This window comes from Podarcis melisellensis, assembly GCF_964234715.1.
Source record: "Podarcis melisellensis genome assembly, chromosome: 16".
NCBI lineage: Eukaryota > Metazoa > Chordata > Lepidosauria > Squamata > Lacertidae > Podarcis > Podarcis melisellensis.
In genome coordinates, this window is record NC_138533.1 from 40,146,393 (window position 1) to 40,162,673 (window position 16,281).

General features: G+C 45.4%; 1 protein-coding gene across 2 annotated transcripts in view; it reads left to right on the plus strand.

Annotated features, from left to right (window-relative positions):
- Positions 1 to 16,281, plus strand: part of KNTC1 (kinetochore associated 1) — an 80,897-nt gene that overhangs the window by 25,197 nt on the left and 39,419 nt on the right. For both annotated transcript variants that reach the window (XM_081892891.1, XM_081892890.1), the window contains 5 exons: positions 8,898 to 9,041; positions 13,852 to 13,950; positions 14,083 to 14,186; positions 15,722 to 15,827; positions 16,143 to 16,277. In XM_081892891.1, the coding sequence (XP_081749017.1) occupies positions 8,898 to 9,041; positions 13,852 to 13,950; positions 14,083 to 14,186; positions 15,722 to 15,827; positions 16,143 to 16,277 (588 nt within the window). The remainder of the gene's footprint in view (positions 1 to 8,897; positions 9,042 to 13,851; positions 13,951 to 14,082; positions 14,187 to 15,721; positions 15,828 to 16,142; positions 16,278 to 16,281) is intronic.

The following is a 16,281-nucleotide window of genomic DNA, read 5'->3' on the forward strand; positions in this document are numbered from 1 at the left end:
AACATAAAAGTTGTTTCACGGACATGCGCCTTCGTGACTCTCTGCGTGACAGCTTCCGGCGAAGGGTGGGAGTTGCCAACGGGGGTCTTGTTACCTCTGCACTATTCTCACTAGAAGTATCCCAGAGCCCTCCCTCCTCCGACTCCCCTTCTGCCGGAGCTTCTGCTCTCCCCCTGCTGGTTCCCTCCTCTGCTGCAGAATCTCTCCGAGTCTGCTGGAGCCTCTGCACCATCTCTCTTTCCGATGGCAGTTCCCTGACAGTGTGTTTTGGTAAAAAGAAAGAATGAAAGATTACTGTTACATTTAATTTATTAATGGGATTCTATGCCACTGAGTCATGATTTACATGTAAGATAATTAAAAACACAAAAACAACAAATAGATACCAAACAAGACTAAAATCCTAACGATCCAGCTGGGGAAACCTAACAGAACAAAAATGTCTTCAGCTGTTTCTGGAAAGTGCAGATAGTGGGTTTTATCTCAACAAAAATGCTATTCTGTGGAACATGGGCAGCTGCACTAAAAGCCTGCTCCAAGTTACTGTGGAGTGCCCAGGCTTCTGAGATCTTTGGAACTTCAGGAGAAACTCTCCCAATGGCTGCAGTGATTTACTGAGTGTATAAGGGATAATGAGGTCTCTCAAGAACCAATCCCTTGAATTTGGGTTGGTAGCAGATTGGAAGCCAGTGCAAATTCCCCAAGCAAGGTGTTACATGCTGGCGGTAGTTTGCCCTTGGAAGCAACCTGGCCGTCATGTCCTGCACCAGCTGCAGCCTCCAGAAGAATTATCTCTGAAAAGCCGTTGGAAGAGCCAGTGTGGATAGAATATTGGACTCGATGAAGGAACCAGAATCTGAATCACTGCTTCCCATGAGATGCACTGGCTGGTTTTAAGCCATTCAACCTCAAAGGTTGTTGTGAGGCTATGATCTGATAGTCACATAGGAAGAGCCTGCCGGGTCAGGCCAATGGCCCCTCTAGACCAGCAGCCTGTTCTCACAATGGCCAACCAGAAGCATGCAGGACCTGAACTAGGGAAAAGGGCTTTCTGCCCTCTTGTGGTTTCTGGCAGCTGGTATTCTAAAGCATCCCTGTCTCTGATTGTGGCGGCAGAGCAGAGCCATAATTGGCTAGGAGCCATTTAGCCCAATCCTCTTTGAAAGCCATCCAAATTGATGTCTCTCCTCCTGTGGGAGCCGATGCATTCCTTGAAAGGGGGGGGGGTGAATGTGAGGAGTAAATTGGAACAGATGGAGTGGGCTGCTTTGAATGCATAGTTTGGTTTAAGTAGTCATGTATTAACGGACAAACTATGGTTGTTTTTATTAATATCTTATTGAATTTTACTTTAGTTTACATCAATACCTCAAGTATAATCATAACAAAAAACACATTATGGTGAAATAAAAAGGTGGTGAGGAGAAAGGCCAGATTTCATAGCACCGCGTCCCCCTCCCAATTTACTGGTGGGTCAAAATAAAAAAGAAAGACTTGGAATCAAAATACTTGAAGGAGAGCTCCCGCTCCCATTGTCCTGACTGGAGGTTAAGATCTAGGGAGATCTTCCTTGGTGTTCTACTTCAGGAGTAGGGCTGAGCGATATCTGGTTTTCAACATCACAATATATCACCAGCTAAATATCACAGTATCTTATATATCATGATATATATCTGCGATGGCTGAGGGCCTTGCTGGGCCTCCCCGCAGGGGCAGAGGGTCCCGCCATACCTCCCCACAGCGGTGGAGGGTGAACTGTGCTTCCCTTTAGCGGCAGAGGGCCTTGATGAGGCTTCCTGCGATGGTGGAGGGTCTTAAAATGTAAGGAAGTAGTAGATTTAATAAAAATGTTAAATAAACGTCCATGTATTGTATTTAATATATTTTCAACTAATTTATATTCAACTAATTTAAGAGTACCGTATTTTTTGCTCTATAAGACGCACCAGACGACAAGACGCACCTAATTTTTGGAGGAGGAAAACAAGAAAAAAAAAATATTCTGAATCTCAGAAGCCAGAACAGCAAGAGGGATTGCTGTGCAGTGAAAGCAGCAATCCCTCTTGCTGTTCTGGCTTCTGGGATAGCTGCACAGCCTGCATTCGCTCCATAAGACGCACACACATTTCCCCTTACTTTTTAAGAGGGAAAAAGTGAGTCTTATAGAGCAAAAAATACGGTAGTTTAAGTGATTTACTGGTCAAGTTGCATCTGCTTCCCTACTCAGAAGTCTAAGTGGAATCTGTGCTGGAATAAGCTCCACTGAGTTCAACTAAATCAGGGGTGTCCAAACTTTTTTCAAAGAGGGCCAGATTTTTAGGATTGAAGTTGTTGACTTTTTTTAGGATTTTGCCACAAGGTTGTTGCTCTCCGAGGGATAGATAGGCAGGCAAGAGCGGCTGCAAGAGTATTTCAAAGAGGGAGAGGGAGCCGTTGCAAGTGCCCGCTGGCAGCCTGCTGTAAGAGCCCGTGGGTGGGAGAGCGAGCTGCACGCAGGGCGCCTGCACGAGCCGGCCAGCGGCCAGGATAGAGAGCCGCATGCAGGGCGGCTACATGAGCCGGCCAGCAACCGGAAAAGATGGGTGGGTGGTTCTGTTGTAAACAAAATCTGCCCTTTTTCCCTTATGGGGTATTCAAGAGCCCATATAGAGTCCTTACATGGATTCCCTATCGGTAGGAGAAAATAACAGGCCAACCAGAGAATATTGAGAAGCAAAGCAGCTCGTAAGCCTGATCTTTATTAAAGCTGTTGCAACAGGGTGCTCCCCTCACACGCAGGAAAGGACCCAGCCCTTCTATAGACATTTTAAATTCCCTCCCTGGAGTCCAAGACCACCCCTCTATACATCATACATACATCACAGAAGGGGTGTGACCCAGGACCCACCCCCCACAAACATCATACCTACACCACAGAAAAGGTGGTCTATAACAGAAATTTGAATGTTGTTTTTCCTGTCTGCCAGGTTATCTGATAATGCCTTATCTGATTGCCTTTCCTGGTAGTCTGCCCATAATAATAATAATAATAATAATAATAATGGGCAGAGGAGAACCATGCATGCAACTTTGAGCTCTTTGGAGGAAAAGGCAGGCTATAGCATGCAAGTAATTATTTGCAGAATATATGCAAATAATTATTTGCAATGTTCTAAGTGGCTAATGATTCACAGACAGGTTGACTTCAAAGCAGCTGGTTGACCACAGCAGGTAAAAGTGACCCGACTTCCTCTGCAAAACACACACGCACACACACACACACACACACACACACACAGAGGCTGGATGCTATTCAAACCACACAGGGGAAATCCAGCATGATGCTTTTTTCACTGTGCCCAGGTTTATCAAGGGCAGCACTCTTCCTTAACCCAGATTAAACATTAAAACTAGGAGGGAGGGGATCTGGCTGATGTAGCTACAGCACCCTCACGGAACATTTGTTTACTAATAATAATAATAATAATTTATTATTTGTACCCCGCCCATCTGGCTGGGTTTCCCCAGCCACTCTGGGCGGCTTCCAACAAAGATGAAAGATACACTAAAATGTCACATATTAAAAACTTCCCTGAACAGGGCTGCCTTCAGATGTCTTTTGAATGTCAGGTAGATGTTTATCGCTTTGACATCTGATGGGAGGGCGTTCCACAGAGCAGGCATCACTACCGAGAAGGCCCTCTGCCTGGTTCCCTGTAACTTGGCCTCTCACAGTGAGGGAACCGCCGGAAGGCCCTCGGAGCTGGACCTCAGTGTCCGGGCAGAACAATGGGGGAGGAGACGCTCCTTCAGATATACTGGACCGAGGCCGTTTAGGGCTTTAAAGGTCAGCACCAACACTTTGAATTATGCTTGGAAACGTACTGGGAGCCAATGTAGGTCCTTCAAGACCGGTGTTATATGGTCTCGGCGGCCGCTCCCAGTCACCAGTCTAGCTGCCGCATTCTGGATTAGTTGTAGTTTCCGGGTCACCTTCAAAGGTAGCCTCACGTAGAGCGCATTGCAGTAGTCCAAGCGGGAGATAACCAGAGCATGTACCACTCTGGCGAGACAGTCTGCAGGCAGATAGGGTCTCAGCCTACTTACCAGATGGAGCTGGTAAAAAGCTGCCCTGGATACAGATTTGACCTGTGCCTCCATGGACAGCTGTGAGTCCAAAATGACTCCCAGGCTGCGCACCTGGTCCTTCAGGGGCACAGTTACCCCATTCAGGACCAGGGAATCCTCCACACCTACCCGCCTCCTGTCCCCCCAAAACAGTACTTCTGTCTTGTCAGGATTCAACCTCAATCTGTTAGCCGCCATACATCCTCCAACCGCTTCCAGACACTCACACAGGACCTTCACCGCCTTCACTGGTTCTGATTTAAAAGAGAGGTAGAGCTGGGTATCATCTGCATACTGATGAACACCCAGCCCAAACCTCCTGATGATCTCTCCCAGTGGCTGCATGTAAATGTTGAAAAGCATGGGGGAGAGGACGGAACCCTGAGGCACCCCACAAGTGAGAGCCCAGGGGTCTGAACACTCATCCCCCACCACCACTTTCTGAACACGGCCCAGGAGGAAGGAGCGGAACCACTGTAGGACAGTGCCCCCAGCTCCCAGCCCCTCAAGACGGTTCAGAAGGATGTTATGGTCGATGGTATCAAACGCCGCTGAGAGATCCAGCAGAACTAGGAAACAGCTCTCACCTTTGTCCCTAGCCCGCCGGAGATCATCAACCAGTGCGACCAAGGCAGTTTCAGTCCCATGATGAGGCCTGAATCCCGACTGGAAGGGATCCAAATGGTCCGCTTCTTCCAGGTGTGCCTGGAGTTGTTCAACAACCACTCGCTCAATCACCTTGCCCAAGAATGGAAGGTTTGAGACTGGGTTGGCCATCGTGGCTGCATCTAAAGATGGTTTTTTTAAGAAGCGGTTTAATAACCGCCTCTTTCAGCGGGTCTGGGAAGGCTCCCTTACGGAGGGAAGCATTCACCACCCCACGAAGCCCATCGCCCAGTCCTTCCCGGCTAGCTTTTATAAGCCAGGATGGGCAAGGATCCAGGAGACAGGTGGTTGGCTTCACTCATCCAAGCAGCCTGTCCACATCCTCGGAGGTAACAGATTGGAATTGATCCCACACAACTTGACTAGACAGGACTCTAGCACTCTCCCGCCCCGGCCCTGCTCCCACGGTGGAGTCTACTTCTTCCCGAATCTGAGCGATTTTATCTGCAAAAGAATTTGCAAAATCATTGCAGGAGAACATGTGGCCTGTACTGGGCCCCAATGTTGCCGGTGGTTCCGCTAAATTGTGAACCACCTGAAATAGTCTCCTGCTGCTGTTTTCTGCAGATGCAATAGAGGCGATGAAGAAAGTCTTCTTTGCCGTCGCTATCGCCACTTGGTAAGCTTGACGTTGAGCTCTAACCTGTGTCCGGTCAGATTTGGAATGAGTTATCCGCCACCGGCGCTCTAGCTGTCTCAACAATTGTTTCATTGCCCTCAGATCCGTGGAAAACCATGGGGCTCTCCGGGCTCCATGCAATCGGAGAGGGCGCTTCGGAACCAAACAGTCAATAGCCCTGGTTAACTCCACATTCCAGTGGGCCACCAGGGAATCGGCTGAAAGGCCATCAACATGGGATAAAGCATCCCCTACCACTCTCTGGAAACCATTTGGATCCATTAAGTGGCGGGGGCGGACCATCCTAATCGGTCCCACCTCCCTGCAGAGGGGATGGGTCGCAGAGAAGTCCAGTTGCACCAGGAAGTGATCTGACCATGGCACTTCTTTCGTTTCGCTTTTACTTAGTGTCAGATCACCAACATCCATAGAGGTAAACACCAGGTCTAAGGCATGTCCGCGGCTATGGGTTGGGCCAGACTTATTCAGGGACAGCCCCATGGAGGCCATGCTTTCCACTAAGTCCCGAGCGGCCCCTTGTAAGGTCGTGTCGGCATGGATGTTAAAATCCCCTAGGACAACCAAACTAGGTGTCTCCAGGAGAACATCCGCCACGACCTGAAGCAGCTCGGACAGGGAATCCTTGGTGCAGCGGGGAGGTTGGTATATCAAAAGGAATTCTGTACTGCCCCTATTGCCCAACTTCCAGAACATGCACTCGGAAAACTGGGTCTTCCCAATAGGACGCCTGGTGCAAACTAATGACTTCCTAAAAATCACTGCAACCCCCCCTCCACGCCCACATGACCTGGGTTGCTGTGCGTAAGAGAAACCTGGTGGACAAGCAGCGGCAAGGACAGGCCCATCTGCTTCATCCAACCAAGTCTCTGTTACACATGCCAGGTCAAGTCATCCATGATCAAGTCATGGATGGAAGCTGTTAAGTCTCCACCTTTTGTTCACTGGTATATTGCCTTGTTGAAACACGTATCACAATGTTATTTCAATACCAGTATTCAACTACCGTACTTTTCCCTCTATAACACGCAGATTTTTTCTCCTAAAAAGTAAGGGGAAATGTCTGTGCGTGTTATTGAGCGAATGTGTGGTCCCTGGAGCTGACTCTCCCAAGTACAGGGCAAAAATTATATTGCGTCATCACGGAGGAGAGGAGGCTGCTGCTTTCCTGCATTCTGCCTCAGGGTCTTACTGCCCACCCTCTTCTGTTTCATTACTGTGTTTGCTCAAAGGGAACAAAGAGCAGGCAAATTCCCTCCCCTCCAGGCAAGCAGAGGGGAAAGCAGAGCGTCCTTCCTCTAATTCTTCTCCTGCTCCGGTGCTGCTGCTGCTGCTGCTGCGTCTAGGGACTCGCAGGCAGCGGAAAACATGCAGGAGAGTGGGGGGCTGGCTTGGGTGGGGGGGCTTTTGCCTTCCTTCCCCCCCCTTTAAACCCCTCTCCTGCATTCTTAGCCAGCTGCTTCTCCACGCACCCCTCTCGTGCTCCTTGTCCCTTCTATGTTTTTCCTTCCCTCCCCACTTAAAACGTGGTTACAAAGCACGGATCCACATGGATCCTCAGGATCTTTGCATTGGGTCACCCCAGATTCACCATCAGATCACATAGCAATGATCTGATGCAAAAACAGGGCTGCAATGGTGCAAAAACGTGGTTACAAAGCACGGATCCACATGGATCCTCAGGATCTTTGCACTGGGTCACCCCAGATTCACCATCAGATCACATAGCATGTCCATGGCTACAGCCTGCACCAAAAAAATCACGCACCCACTGTTGCCTGGGGCTGCAATGGTGCAAAAACGTGGTTACAAAGCACAGATCGACATGGATTCTCAGGATTTTTGCATTGGGCTACCCCAAACTCACCGTCAAATCACATGTCTGTGGCCACAGCATGAAGCACAAAAATGATACATCCACTGTTTCATTCAGATTTTTTCCCCTTGTTTTCCTCCTCTAAAAACTATGTGCGTGTTATGGTCAGGTGCATGTTATTGAGCAAAAAATACAGTATATGGCAATTTATTGCACAGCCCTCCTCAGGAGCTGTCTGTTGCACAGTGACTCAGAGTAGCTCTCTGGTTGTTGTTGTTGTTTATTAGATTCATATGCCTTGCTTTATCACAAGATCTCAGGGCAGTTCACAAGATAAAAATACATGGCAAAAGCATAAATAAATAGTTAAAACAAAAACAACAAAATAATAACCCCCCCCTTTGCACAGACGTATTTAAAAGGCTGTAGTATGTTAATCAGCCAAAGGTGTGATTGAGGAGGAACATTTTTGCCTAAAGTTGTAGGCACCAGATGAACCTCCACAAGTAGGGGGCCACTGCAGAAATGGCCCACTCTTGTGTTTGTCACCCTCCAGATCTCACATGGAGGAGGCACATGAAGAAAGACCTCGGATGATGAATGGGGAGATTTATATGGGGAGAGGCAGTCCTTGAGCCATATTGCCGCTTGTAGAATACCCTCCCCTTTGAGGTATAGCTTGTGCAGACTCTCTTGTTCCTGCATTTGATTGTTGATACACTTTTGGAAATGTTTAGACATTAAAGATGGCTATTAGCTGGTGTTAAAAGAGAAGATAGTATGTACGTCAGGTGCTACTTGTGAATTTCCCAGGGTGTTTGACTTGTCATTGTTGGAAGCAATGTACTGACCTAGATGAGCCTTTGGTCTGATACCAGCAAGACCAGTTTGTTTTTAAAATCAAAACCAAATGGATCTGTTGGTGGATGGAGTTGGGGCTTTTGTGTGATAATGAATCCTCTGAGCAGTTGTTCCTAAACTCCATCCCCCCCCCCATATGAACTACAGTGGTACTTCTGGTTAGGTCCGCTTCATGTTACTGTTGTAAACAAAAATTGCCCTTTTCCCTTCTTAGTTTACAACATTACGTTCTTTCAGGTTGTGTCCCATGGTGACCCTGAAGTACCGGAAAGGGTTACTTCTGGGTTTCGCCGCGTGCACAGATGCACAAAATGACGTCATGCGTAGAAGCAGCAACTTGCGACCCACGTGTGCGCAGACGCGCCGCTGCAGGTTGCACTATTTTCATGTTGCCAACGGGCCTCCGGAATGGATTCTGTTCGCAACCAGAGGTACCACTGTACTTAAAAATTGTTGGTCTCTTGATAGACCACTTAGGGCTGGATTCAGCTTCCCTGTTCTGCTAGAAGCAGCCAATTTTTAGTGCTTTTTATTCTATTTTATCGTATTACAATTTTCATTCCATAAAATTAAAATTATAGCTCAATAAAAGGCAATATAATTAATTAAAAACAATAAAAATGCAATTAAAAATCAATATGAATATTTAGTGTGGACACACTGTGGACATTTGAATGAAGCTCACGGACCACATTTTGGTAACCCTGCTTTAGAGCAGAAGGTGGGTTATTGTATCACAATCAATTATACGTTCCACTCATCTTGCTACATAGCTAGTTCTTCTATTGTTTTATTTTGTTTGTTTCATAGGAAAATGCAAATAGGACTGTGTTTCGTATGCTTGATAAAGTACTTGCAGCAGAACTCATTCCAGCTACCTTAGAGAAGTATATTGAACCATACATGCACCATCATAATCTGGAGAAAGATGAAATTCTATTGCAGTACATAAAGGTATGCTCTTTTCTCTATTCAAGATCAATACAAAATCTTTTCTGAGTATTAAATAACTAAAGACTTTATTTCCCTCTACAGGGAGCCAGGTGCTTCTTTTCTTAGGTAGAAAAGTATGAATTTACAAAGAACTAGGCTAATTTGCATAATATTCAGCATTTAAATACTTCGTTTTTTTCCTCACCAGTCTGATGTATTCTTAATTTTCTGTTTGGGACAATGCTGTTTGGATTCAAGGAAGAGTAGCTTCTTGGTATGGGCAAGCACTCCAAGACTTCTCTTTAGAGTGCTCTCCCGTGATTTATTCCACTTGTGTAGCTCTGGGAGTTCTATGGGTGTAGGTTGCTGGGTTGAGACAGTGTGATAATGTGTGTCAGACCTGGAAAAGGATTTGTTGTCTACTCTGGAGTTCACCTGGGCAAGTCTTGCCGAAATACCTGCTTGACTGTGAAGCTTAAAGCAAATGGAGAAAAATATAAAGAGATTAAATGAGATTGCCACAGTGAAGAATCCTCATGGCTTGGTGTGCAGGAGGCAACAGAGTAGTGGCAGAAAGAGGAGGAAGTCCCCTATTTGGAAGCCTCCTTCTGTTGTCAACAAAAATCTGCCCTTTTTTCCCTTATGCGGTATCCAAGAGCCCATATAGAGTCCTTACGTAGGTTTCCTATTGGTAGGAGAAAATAACAGAGGCCAACCAGAGAATATTGAGAAGCAAAGCAGCTAGTAAGCCTGATCTTTATTGATCTGTTTCAACAGGGTCCTCTCTCACCACACGCAGGAGGGAGGAGGAACCCAGAACAAAAGTGTGCCTGCCCTTATATAGACATTTTAAATTCCCTCCCTGGAGTCCAAGACCACCCCTCCATACAGCATACATACATCACAGAAAGGGCGGTCTACAGCAGAAATCTGAGTGATTTGTTTACCTCCTGTCTGCCAGGTTACCTGTTTAATGGTCACTTGATTGGATTGCCTGGGGAGCCTGGCCAGTCTTTTGTAATGATAAATACTTAGTTTCTGAGCCAGGTCACAGGCTCACACCCTATTCATATTTTAAATGTGCCCTTAAGACAAGATTTGTGAGGAAAGGGACAATGGGGAGGTTTTCCACTTTGACCTTGCAGAGAAATAGTTGAGATCCATTTGTTCAGGACTTTTTTTCTGTGGGGTTTTCAGACATGTGGTTTATATATTTATGTACGTGTTTGCTTAATCATAGAATCATAGAGTTGGAAGAGACCACAAGGGCCATCGAGTCCAACCCCCTGCCAAGCAGGAAACACCATCAGAGCACTCCTGACATATGGTTGTCAAGCCTCTGCTTAAAGACCTCCAAAGAAGGAGACTCCGCCACACTCCTTGGCAGCAAATTCCATTGTCGAACAGCTCTTACTGTCAGGAAGTTCTTCCTAATGTTTGGGTGGAATCTTCTTTCTTGTAGTTTGGATCCATTGCTCCGTGTCTGCTTCTCTGGAGCAGCAGAAAACAACCTTTCTCCCTCCCCTATGTGACATCCTTTTATATATTTGAACATGACTATCATATCACCCCTTAACCTCCTCTTCTCCAGGCTAAACATGCCCAGCTCCCTTAGCCGTTCCTCATAAGGAACGGCTTTGACCATTTTGGTTGCTTGGTACGTTTATAAACATTACATATCTAAGACCTTGAAATTCTTATCACACTACACACCCAATGAAAGACTGTCTATACAGCCTAACTGTATTGGCTTGTAGCTGTAAATAATTTCCTGTGCATTCTAGAGTTAGGTGATTTTTCAATTTAGTGTCTGAAACTAGTATGACATTCAGATCCTGATATCAATTTCAGACTTTTTGAGCTGGCAATAAATCACAGCTCCCCAGCCACCACTGTTGTAAACAAAAAAATGCCCTTTTCCCTTATGCGGTATCCAGGAGCCCATATAGAGTCCTTACATAGGTTCCCTATTGGTAGGAGAAAATAACAGAGGCCAACCAGAGAATATTGAGAAGCAAAGCAGCTAGTAAGCTTGATCTTTATTGATCTGATGCAACAGGGTGCTCCCCTCACACGCAGGAAAGGAGGAGGACCCAGAAAAATGGTGTGCCAGGCCTTATAAAGACTTTTGAAATTGCCATCCTGTAGATCAAGACCACCCCCAGAAACATCATACATACATCATAGAAAAGGTGGTCTAAACAGAAATTTAAATGTGTTTTTCTCTTGTTCTTGTTTATCTCCTGTCTGGCAGGTTACTTGATTGGATTTCCTGGGTAGCCTGGCTAGTCTTTTGTAGTGATAAATACTTAGTTCCTGAGCCAGGTCACAGGCTCACCCTATTCAAACACAGACAGGTTTTGTGAAGGAAAAGACAATGGGGAGGCTTTTCCATTTTGACCTTGCAGAGAAAAGATTTGGTCAGTTTAGGAATCAAAATGGTTCCGGGTTGGCCTTCCTGTGCTGATCTATGTATGTGCTTGGTTGGTACACTTATGAACATTACCATATATCTAAGACCATAAAATTCCTATTACACCACCAGCACAACACATTTCACTCTTGCCTGCTTGTCTGCCTGCCTGCGGAGCCGTGTATTGCCAGCACAAACTGCTTGCTCTCTTATCTGCCTGGCTGGCTGCATGTTTGTCTCCATGTGAGCAAATGGGGTGGGTGGCTGGTCTCTTTCCTCTGGAGTGATCCACAGGGAAGAAAGAGATCAGCTATCTCACTTGCTTGTGGGAAGGCAAACAGGCAGCCAGGCAGGCAGGCAACCAGAGCTGCCTAAGCAGTTGGTCTTGCACAGCTGGGAGCCTTCCTGCCTCCCTCTGAGCTGTTTAAGGAAGCCCCAGCAACCCTACCCCCTTGGCTTCCATGAGCTGAAGAGGTATGGCAAGGGGGCTTGCTCATCTGAAGGGCTGGGCAATTTATCTGGCTGCTTCTTCCTCCCCTAAGGTGGGGAGGAAGAAGCAGCCAGATACATTTCAGACATTGTGATATATCAGTATACCGTGGTATTTAGCTGCTGATGTATCATGATGCTGAAAACCATCCATCGCCCGGCCCTAGTACAGTTGTCAACAAATACACAGCCCTATGTTTAGTACTTGGTTTCTTTTTAAATTTGTTTTGTAGTAATTGCATTGTTTAAATCCTTGTATTGTAAACTGTGGCGGCATTTTATTTACAGTGGAAAGTGTTGGTTCTAGGAAAAATAGGTATAAAGGAGATCCAAGTTTGGGGCAAGTACTCTTTGGTGAGAGAACCCCAGCAGAGAGTCAAAATCACAAAATATGCAGCAAAGTAAAATGTGGAAATTTAGGCTCTTAGACCTTTAAAATATGCCCTTCCAAGTTCTTTCTGGAGTTTCCCTCTTCCTTACCTTGGTCTTCTTCCCTCCCCTTTTTGAAAATGGGGACAAGACTTGCCCGCCTCCAGTCTGCAGGGACCTCCCCTATTCTCCAAGAATTCTCAAAGATTATAGACAGAGGCTCTGTGAGTACATCAGCAAGCTCCTTTAGCATCCCTGGGTGCAGCTCATCAGGCCCTGGAGATCTGAGTTCATTTAAAGTAGCCAGGTGTTCCCTTCTTTTCTTATCTTGGGCTGCAGCTCCCTCCTTGCATTGTTTATTCTGTTACCACCAGGTTGGGCACTGCTTTCCTTTGGGGTAAAGACAGAGGCAAAGTCTGTGTTAAGCATTTCCACTTTCTCTCTGTCACCCTGTAGTATTTCTCTGTCTTCTCTCAAGAGGCTTACTACTTGCATGTTCTTCCTCTTGCTTGGAAATAGCCAAAGAAACCTTTCATTATTATTTTTAATCTCTCTTTCAAGCCTGATTTCATTCTGAGGTTTTGCCCACCTGACATTCTCCCTGCAACAGTTGACAACTGATTTCTCCTTTCTTCCATTTTTATAAATGCCCATTCTTACATACTCAGCTCATCTGTAAGTTCCTTATGCAGACAGATTGGTTTCTTTAGGTGCCTCCCACTTTTCTTTCTTTTTGGAATTGTCTGCCTTTGTGCTTTCAATATTTCACCTTTAAGAAGCTTCCATTCACCTTGGAATCCCTTCGTTTTGAGAATTTCTAACCATGGGACTTCAACCAGTAGTTCCTTAAGCATTTTGAAATTATCCTTCCTAAAGTCCAGAGTGCATGTGTGGCTATACTCAGCTTTCCCTTGCCTTTGTATCATGAAACCCAAGAGGACATGATCACTTCCTCCCAAGATTCCCTGTACTTCTGCGTTGTCAATCAGTTCTTCCCTGTGGTGAGGAACAGGTCCAGGAGAGATGACCCTCTTGTTGCTACTTCCATGAAATGAAATTGTCACTGAGGCAATTGAAAAATTTATTGGACCTTACAGTTCCAAGAGATATTGGGGTAGTTTATGTCTCCCATGTCTACTATAGCTCTCCTTTTTGAATGTTTGTTAATCTGCTGTAGGAAGGCATCATTCAAGTCCTCAGTCTGGCTTGGAGGTCTGTAGCAGCACCCACAGCAAGGCCACTTGCTGTTTCCCTATTCTACAGTTTTTACCCATATACTCTCAATCTTCCATGTTCCAAGTCCTGGGTCTCTTCACAAGTGTACGTTTTCTCCATCTCCCTTCCTGCTTGATCTATTTCTTTTGAGCAGGTTGTACCCCTCAATTTCTTCCTGTCTTCTTACCAGATTGCAGTAACACCTTTTCCGAGGTAAGTGTGTGTAGGACTCTAGTCTAAAAACTGCATATGAATTATACTAATGAATGGCATCTATTTTTAAGAAGGTTGATTTTTAATACTTTTGCCACAACATTTTCAAAACTTTCTTAAAATACTCTTTAGGACTTCCTGGAGCGGTATTGTAAACAGTCGACCTCTGTCTTTGACACTACATGGGAAGCAAAGGCCATCGCTGTCTTGAGCTGCATGTCCAACATAGATGTGAGTAGGACAAGTGTGCCAATGTTCCAATGATCCCTCTTTTCATATTGAAATGCATGCGGGATGAGAAACGCCTCTGGTTTGGAAAGAAGAGGCCAGTGGCACATAAGTCATAGAAATTTTCTTTTATAGTTGATCTTTGAAGGCGTGCTAGCAGTAACATACAGTGCTGTGGTTCCTTGGAATCCAGGAGTGGAACAGCTGATTCAACAGTACCTGGACATGGACCATGACAAGTAAGAGAACAAACACATATGTACCTCTTAGCCTTTAAACACAAGGGGTAGCAAACATGATGCCCTCTGCAACTCCCATCGTCCTTTGGTCTTCACCAAGCTGGATGGGGCTTGTGAGAGTTATGTAGTTCACAAGATCTGAAGACCACCAAGTTGGCTACTTCTGCTCTAACACTTAGTGACTTCAGGAATTGTTCCTTGTTTGTTTGACTTAACTGTTCACTTTTCTCTTTGTTAAAGTTTGAAAACTGTATAACATTAAAATAATGACTTACTGCGGTTGGATAGTCAGTGGGCCAGCATTGATGGTTTGGGCCTCTTGAAGCCTCTCATAGCATTGGACTGCTAGATACCCAACTGGGTCATTATATTAAATTTCACTCAGTGCCCCCTTTGGGTAAACAGTATTATAGTGCTATTTAAAACACCTGCAAATGCATAAGAATCTTTCACGCATGAGCTGCCTTTCGTGGTGAGAATGGCATTGTGATTGGCTAGCCCTGTGTGTCAAGGGGCCCTACTAATGTACACATGGGGAGTTTCTTAAGGGGATTCCTGGGATCAATCAGGAGCCCCCCCCCTCATAAGGAGGAGCACTACATTCATACATCAGTAAACAGGCAATATCTTTTTTCTATTGTCAGTCCATTAGTCTACCCAGCTAGTATTGTCTCCACTTACTAGCGGAGTTCTCTCCAAGCCCTGATGCCATTAGGGATACACTAGGGATGCCGTGCCCAAATGTGGGGCCTCCTGCGTGCAAAACATGTACTCTCTCACTAAGCTGTGGGCCCTCACTGAATAGCTCACATACTCTTCTTGCTCTCAGATGCCCAACTGGTTTAGTATCTTCATGCTTGCTCTCCCAGGACTGAACTTTTAATTGGGTGGGGAGGGAATTGAATTTAAATCCTGTCCCTGAATGTTGGTAGAACAGAAGCCATTTGGACTTACTTTTTCCCATGTCTTACACAGCTTAGCTGTGCAAAGACAGGAGTGAGAGGCTGCTAGAGCAGCCTTAGGTTTTAGCTATAATTCATATGGGTAATTTTGTACCATTATACAGGGGTGTTGAAGTTCAGGACAAGAGAACAAATGTGGTCTACCAGGCCTTGTGCTTCTCTCCAGACTATACACTCACAGACTTTTGCCTAGTGGAAATGAGAGATGGCCAGAGGGAGAGTGCAGAAGCCCCCAACTTTTGCATGGCTAGTACATAGCTAATTGTCATTGCAGGCATTTGCTCTGCCCTGGCCCTGCCCACTGGTGGCATATGGTCTCATGAAGTATGCCCATGCGAAATGGTTCCCTGTCCTGGCACTGTTGTGAATAATTTATTTGTGAGAGGTGGAGGGAAGATGGCTTAAGCTGCAAGTGGGACAGAAATAGATGGGGTTGGCCCCCTTTGGGGAATGTTCTAGCTGCTTTGGCACAAGCTTTTGTTTGTGGTATTTCTGCAACTGAAACAGCTTATTAGATTGGTCTGCCAATTTGTCAGAAGCTGAAATGTAAGTGCAGGCACACTTTATCTGCAGGGTGAAGCTTCTGCAAGAAGGTTATAGGCTGATGGAAATGAAGAAACTTTTGCGGAGCTATGGTATAAGAGACACCAATCTTTTAAATGATAAACAAGTGATGATGGTAAGTGGGGTCCTTTTTTTGTAAAATGTACAGAAATAAGTCCCAATCATTTGAGTTGAAGAATGCTGTCATTGTTTGCAAGATTACAGCCTTTGTTCATATGCCAATTTTGCTTTATGCATATTAAAATTTAACTTTATATGCAAGATACTATGTTCTGTGATGAATATATTATGTCAGGCTTCCTCAACCTTGGCCCTCCAGATGTTTTTGAAACTACAATTCCTATCATCCCTGACCAAAAGCATCTGGAGGGCCGAGGTTGCGGAAGCCTGTATTATGTATTATAGTGTACTGATTTGTGTCTTTTTCCAGATGCTGGTAAAGTACATTCTACAACAAGACTCAAATACTTCTTTAGAAGATGCTTTGAAAATTGTAAATGCATATATGTTGCCCACTGCAGATGTCTATGTCTGGAGGATTGTGGAACTTATTGATAAAGAAAAGGTGA